Source organism: Olea europaea, unplaced genomic scaffold (genome assembly GCF_002742605.1).
Source record: "Olea europaea var. sylvestris unplaced genomic scaffold, O_europaea_v1 scaffold204, whole genome shotgun sequence".
Classification (NCBI taxonomy): domain Eukaryota; kingdom Viridiplantae; phylum Streptophyta; class Magnoliopsida; order Lamiales; family Oleaceae; genus Olea; species Olea europaea.
This window is the reverse complement of record NW_019238304.1, coordinates 200,743-207,178: the sequence shown is the minus strand read 5'-3', so window position 1 is coordinate 207,178 and position 6,436 is coordinate 200,743. Positions and strand designations below refer to the sequence as shown.

General features: G+C 31.7%; 1 protein-coding gene across 1 annotated transcript; it reads left to right on the top strand.

Moving 5' to 3' along the window:
- Window positions 1-3,491: 3,491 nt before the first annotated feature.
- On the top strand, window positions 3,492-5,594 carry LOC111379829 (AAA-ATPase At3g50940-like). Its single transcript, XM_023003264.1, has 2 exons — window positions 3,492-4,593; window positions 4,879-5,594. Exons 1-2 carry the CDS (start codon window positions 3,592-3,594, stop codon window positions 5,377-5,379), a joined length of 1,503 nt encoding a protein of 500 aa, XP_022859032.1. The 5' UTR covers window positions 3,492-3,591; the 3' UTR covers window positions 5,380-5,594.
- The last annotated feature ends 842 nt before the right edge of the window (window positions 5,595-6,436 follow it).

The window sequence follows — 6,436 nt, the reverse complement described above, 5'->3', positions numbered from 1 at the left end:
AGAGGAATGCAGCGCTAGAATTCAGAAAACGTTACCTCCAAAGTTAAAAGATCCAGGGAGTTTTACTGTACCCTGCACTATATGGAATTGCTACTTTAATAAAGTTTTACGTGATTTAGATGCAAGTATTAACTTGGTGCCACTCTCTATTTTCAAGAAGCTAGGATTGGGAGAACATAAGGCAACTACGGTAACTCTACAGCTGGATGATCAGTCACTCGCTCATCCACGAAGAATCATTGAAGATGTTTTGTTAAAGGTGAATAAACTTATATTTCCAGCGGTTTCCTAATTCTAGATATGGAAGAAGACAAGGACATGATGCTCATATTGAGTCGACCATTTTTGTCTACTACAAAAGCTCTTATAGATGTGCAGCGAGGTCAATTAATTCTGAGGATGGGGAGAAGCAGGTTTCTTCCAGTGTTTTCAAAGCAATGAAATATCCTACCGAGTAAGACAGTTGTTTCTGGATTGAGGTGGTTGATAGCATAATTCACGACTTTTAAGTTGCAGAACCCGTCAAACGTTTATGAGCCCTGTATTATGCATTCTCAATCCACTCTCACTGATTCGAAGGAGATTGAGGTATTCCGCATTGAGTTCCAAACAGATGATGAGGTGAAGTGACACTACTTGGAAGAAATAGGGTTGAAATTTGGCAGATGGCTGCAATATGGAACGAGGTCATATTGAGCCAACCAAGTAGGACTCCAAAGCCATATTCAAAGTGCCATGACACCCATGTGCCAAAAATCAAGCTCTTAATTGGAGGTAACCCATTTCTCTATCTCTTTTCACTTATTTTGATTAAGTATTGCATTATAAATAAAATTTTAAGGATTGCATTAGCATTTATGACCATATTTAGGAACTCATGCATGTAGATGAGTTTTAACATATTTTAGGTAGTATTTTTAAGATTTACATTAGTAACCTAGGCATTTTTATACATTGAGTTCCATTTACTTAGCCTCATTGTTAACATCCTAACATCTGTTGAGCTTACATTGATGTGATATGCGTTCTTGAGGTTGCACTTAGATTTTAATCTCCAAACAAATTAGAAAAACTTATCTTCTCCTGGTCATAGGATTTTGTGAGGACGTATGCTCTGTTAGATAGTTTTTCTAAAAGTTTGAAGATTAGAATTTTTTTTATTTTATTATTATTATTTTTTGTGAATTCATTGCAAATATTTAAACCTTATATGCTATCACTAATATTTATTTTATACTCTTGGAACAGCAAATTAAAGTCTGGCAACAAGAAAAAGTGGCGGTTATTATGATATCTACCAGTCAGGTCCGCTTGATCCTTTTATCTATTAACATCTACCCAACGAATTTCTAATCCTTACTCCTTTACTTTGATTATTTTTGCTCTTACATTGGAAATCATATAATATTTTAGTTTGGAGTGGATAGGTATTACGATACTTAAAATACATATTTATTTTTCTACTGCTAATCGGGTCTATATAACTGCAAAAATAAAAAAAAATCAAAAACAAAAAAATAGTGTCTAGTTAGCGCTGATGACTTGCCGCCTACGATGATGTTTATTTGTTTGAATGGAACATATATTTAGTTAGATGCTGGACAACATCATAAGTTATGCTTTTACTTGAAAACTTAATTATGTTAAATTTGATTATTTGAGCATATAGTCATATTGACTTATCACTTATGTTGGGACATGGCTATGTTGGGACATGGCTCAATTAAGTAGAATTAATTGTTGATGTTGTCGACCAAGGTTTGAATATAAATTTTCCAAGTCCTTCATATAGAAATCAAATTGCTATAAATCAGTTTGGGGATGAGAATGTTAGTTCTTGTTTTCATAGAAGTGTGATGGTTTGGAGTTTTTAAATCATAGCGTTAGTTGAAAGAATTTGAGTTAAGGAGTCTAAAATGAGCACCGATCGTTTAAATGAAAAAAAAAAATTCAAATGTCATAGCATCTTTTGATTGTGCTTATAAAAATTAATTTTGATACACATGACAGATGATTATGCTTATAAAGCCCTTGTTTGAGACACATTATATTTTTAAGAAAATATTTTTAAATAGTGTATTGATGGAAAATGTGTGATTAAAAAATAAAGAAAATTTTTGAAGTTGCGTGTAATATTATTTATTAAAGAATGTGTGGTTGAAATGATATCAAATCATTGTTTCAGAATATATTTTTTTTGATAAAAATGTGGCTCAAAACATAGCCAAAAATTATTACTTTTTAATTAATTTACTTTGATTTTGATATAATCGTGCTGATAACGTTTTATAAACTAAAAATAAAAGAGAAAAAAATAGAATTTGGGAGTGATTTTGAGAATTAAGTTTTTTATCGATAGGAGAAAAATGGGATCCATTTGTGAGAGAAAAAATCAAATATGACGGCTGAAATAGTGAAATAAAAGTAAAAAAATCAATTTTTTGGGACAAAAAATCTCTCCCAAACAAGCTGATATTTTCTTAAGAATCGTATTTTCATATTTATATGAAAGAATTAGAGTTACATGGAATAGAAGAATTATAATGACTAGGCCCTTGTTTGAGGCCCATTCTTTTGTAAAAATACATTTTTAATAGTGTTTTGATATTATTTTAACCACACATTTTTCAATAAAATAATATTACACGTAATCTAAAATTTTTTCTTATTTTTTAATTATACATTTTTCATCAATACACTATTCAAAAATTCATTCTTTCCAAAAAAATTGGGCTCAAACAAGGGCTAGGACTGTATGAATATGAGAATTATTTATAAATACTACTATATTTAAAATATTATTAATTTAAATTTAAATTTAAATTTTTATCAAACAGGTTATATCCCAACCCAAATATTTCCCTTTATTTATTTTATAAAAAAAAGTTACTTGCGTGCTGCCCAATCCTCTACAGTTCCCAGAAAGTCCAAATTCTTTGAAGTCGGCAAAAAAAATAAAATAAAAAAAGACCTTACTTCAGATTCCTCTCAAGTCCTCTGCTTCTTCGCTACGTCTCTACTGCCTGCTACCGTACCCTCTCTCACGTCATACATCTGACATCTCTGCATGATTCGTTAAAATTATAATTTATTTTTCTTCTTTTTATCAATCAAATCTCTCTTATAAAATAATATTAAACATAATCTTAAAACTTTTTCTACCTTTTTAACTATTAAAATAAAATTTCAAATAATGGGCCATATTTGCTGTTCATTGATGTGTCCATTATTAATTTTTTATTACCTGTTCAACATCTGTGCAAAGGAATCTGTTCGAATAGCATTATTCTTCTTATATATAACCCACTGAAACATCTCTTCGTAACCATTAATTTTTATTATATTATATTATATTTTTCTTTCTCTTATTTTCAATCATATAATTTTTTATAAAATATTATTATATCTAAATCGAATTTTTTTTCTCAACCACTCATTTTTCAGAAAAATACTATTCCACCTATTTTCAACTCTATAAAATGGGAGCCAAAGGGGGCTAACCCATAGCTTCGAATTTCAATTTCTCTGCCATTCTCAAAGGCAAACAAGAATCTTTCAATAAATCAATCCAAAATATTTTGTTTGTGAAATATGCAGTCATTTGGTGAAGTGCAATCAATGGCTTCCAATATATTTTCAGCCTACGCATCTGTTGCAGCATCAATGATGCTGTTCCGATCCATGGCACATGATGTTATCCCCGAGCCTTTAAAATCGTACATTATTTCTGCTTTCACTCGGATTTTCAGCTATTTTTTCGCTCCGTTATCGACCCAAATCACGATGGTGGTGGACGAGAACAGGGGCATGACGCGCAACCAAATCTACGAATCTGCGGAGATTTATCTACACACGAAAATCAACCCAAATACTAAGAGATTCAAGGTAAGCAAGAATCCCAAGAAGAAAAGTATCAGTTTAAGTATGGAGAAGGATGAAGTTGTAACTGATACTTATAACAACATTGAGCTCACATGGCAGTTTGTTTTGGAAGTGCCGGAAAATTCAAAAAATCGTTTCCAGTCGGAAAAAAGGTACTTCGAACTCAGTTTTGATAAGCAGCATAGAGAAACCGTATTGAAGGAGTATTTGCCTTTTGTTATGCAAAAGGCCAAAGAACTTAGGGAAAAAGACAGGAATGTGAAATTGTACACAAGGGATTGTCCATATTCTGACTCCGATGATGATGATGATGGGAGAAATGTAAGTGGGGTTTGGGGCTGTGTGAATTTGGATCATCCTGTGACTTTTGAGAAATTGGCAATGAACCCACAATTGAAAGAACAAATTATTGACGATTTGGACAGATTTGTGAGGAGAAAAGAGTATTATAAGAAAGTAGGAAAGGCTTGGAAAAGAGGGTATCTTCTTTATGGGCCTCCCGGGACTGGAAAATCGAGCTTGATTGCAGCGATGGCGAATTACTTGAAGTTCGATATCTATGATTTGGAGCTTACAAGTTTATATTCAAATGCTGAATTGAAAAGGACTTTGCTTTCGACTGCCAATCGATCGATTATTGTGATTGAAGATATTGATTGCAACGCTCCCATGCTCAACCGGGATGTTGAGCCTGAACCTTCTGATGATAAGGTTAGTGGACCTTTACAAGTTTTATTCATGGCAGAATTTGATTAATTCCTTTGCCTATATTATTTCTCTGCTTGCTATTGGTGGTGTTCGCTGCCTGGAATTGGATTGGTCCCCTGTTAAAATTCATATTTTTAAATTTAAAAAATAAAATAATAAAAACATAAACATAAATCCATATGTTTTGGATTGAACTCAAAACATACTCAATCCAAATGATGCTCAGGCCTACTTAGAAATTAGATTTAAAAGGAAGTTTATAAATTTTGATGTTCATGTTCTATGCAGTTAACTCTTTCGGGTTTGCTCAACTTCATGGATGGACTATGGTCTAATTGTGGAGACGAACGCATCATAATTTTCACAACGAACCACAAGGAGAAGATCGATCCTGCCTTGTTACGTCCCGGTCGAATGGACATGCACATTCACATGTCTTACTGTACGCCTGCTGGATTCGACGTCCTGGCATTGAATTATTTGGCAAACCATGATCATCCGAGGCTTTTTCCCGAGATAAAGGACCTAATCCAGGAAGTACAAGTCACTCCAGCAGAAATTGCAGAACACTTGATGAGAAATGAGAATGCTGAACCAGCACTTGAAGGTGTGGTTGATTTGCTTAAGAGAAAAAAGGCTGAGGCTAATGAAGAGAACATTAATAAGAAGGCAAAGGCTGGAATTGAAGTTAAAGGAGAAGCAAAAAAGGAGGCGAAAATGGAGAAAATTGTTAAATCTTTAAAAAGCTTTAGGAAAAATTCGAGAAGAGGAAAGAGCAAAAGAATGTGATGATGAGAAAAATGATATTATCTAGTACTAATGATGCACCGCACTTGATATGTTCAATTAAACAAAGTACATGGTATTGTATTTAAATGAATTTATTATTAATGTTATATAGTTGTCGTACAAATTAATTCTTGCTATTGGTGGTATTGTTCGTAGTAAAAATTATCGATAATCGTCTTAGGTATTATATATGTAATGATTAGTGATTTAATGCATACTAAGGAAGGCAATTATTGATCGTTTTTATTATTCACTATTACTCTGAAACTTTATCAATTAATATATTTACTAATATAACACGCCGCCTTACTTGACTTTGGGAATGTGCGATTTGCTTTTATATCAATGATAGAGCACAAGATACTTTTTAGTTTCAAGTCGTTCATCGTTGTAGTTTTATGACTCCTCAAATGCATTGAACTTGACTTGGAAATTGATCCATGGCTTTATGTGTTATCATAACATGTCAAGAACAATTATTTAAAATTTTTATTTTCAAACTCTTTTTCAATTCTGCATTTTCACGATAAAATATTTTTTTAAGTAAATTTTTTTTTTTTTTTTTTTTACTTTTAACCTTCCATTCTTAAAAATTAAATTATTTCAAAATTCATTTTCACTTATAATGACAGACAAATAGGAGCTAAATCACAGTTAGCTCAAACTTCAAATGGAATATTTGGTTGGTGTAAAAAAGGCTCTTTCTTTAGATTAAAATAATCTCGAACGCCAAATGATATATTTGACCGGTGTCAGAAAGAATTTTTCTTTAGCCTAAACACGAATAAAAAATTCACGATGAAAGTGAAACCACTTAATTATGCTTTTTTCTTTTTTATTTGTGGAAAAAAGAAAAAGTTTATCTAACAGTAGTCTACTTAAAAGTTAAAACGGAGAAAAAAAAATTCAAGATTATTAAAAATTAAAAAGGAAAAAGTTTATCTAACAGTAGTCAACTTTTCCGCATCTTAATTGGGACTATAATTTCATGATTATTAAAAATTAAAAAAAAATTCTAATTTTTAATTAAGTCAAACTTGGGCTAAATCTTCATTTC

Bases quoted from the DNA above. Each gene is read 5' to 3' on its own strand.
- LOC111379829 (XM_023003264.1), top strand. From the start codon at position 3,592: ATGCAGTCATTTGGTGAAGTGCAATCAATGGCTTCCAATATATTTTCA. The intron at 4,594-4,878 runs GTTAGTGGACCT...TGTTCTATGCAG, and splicing joins CTGAACCTTCTGATGATAAG to TTAACTCTTTCGGGTTTGCT.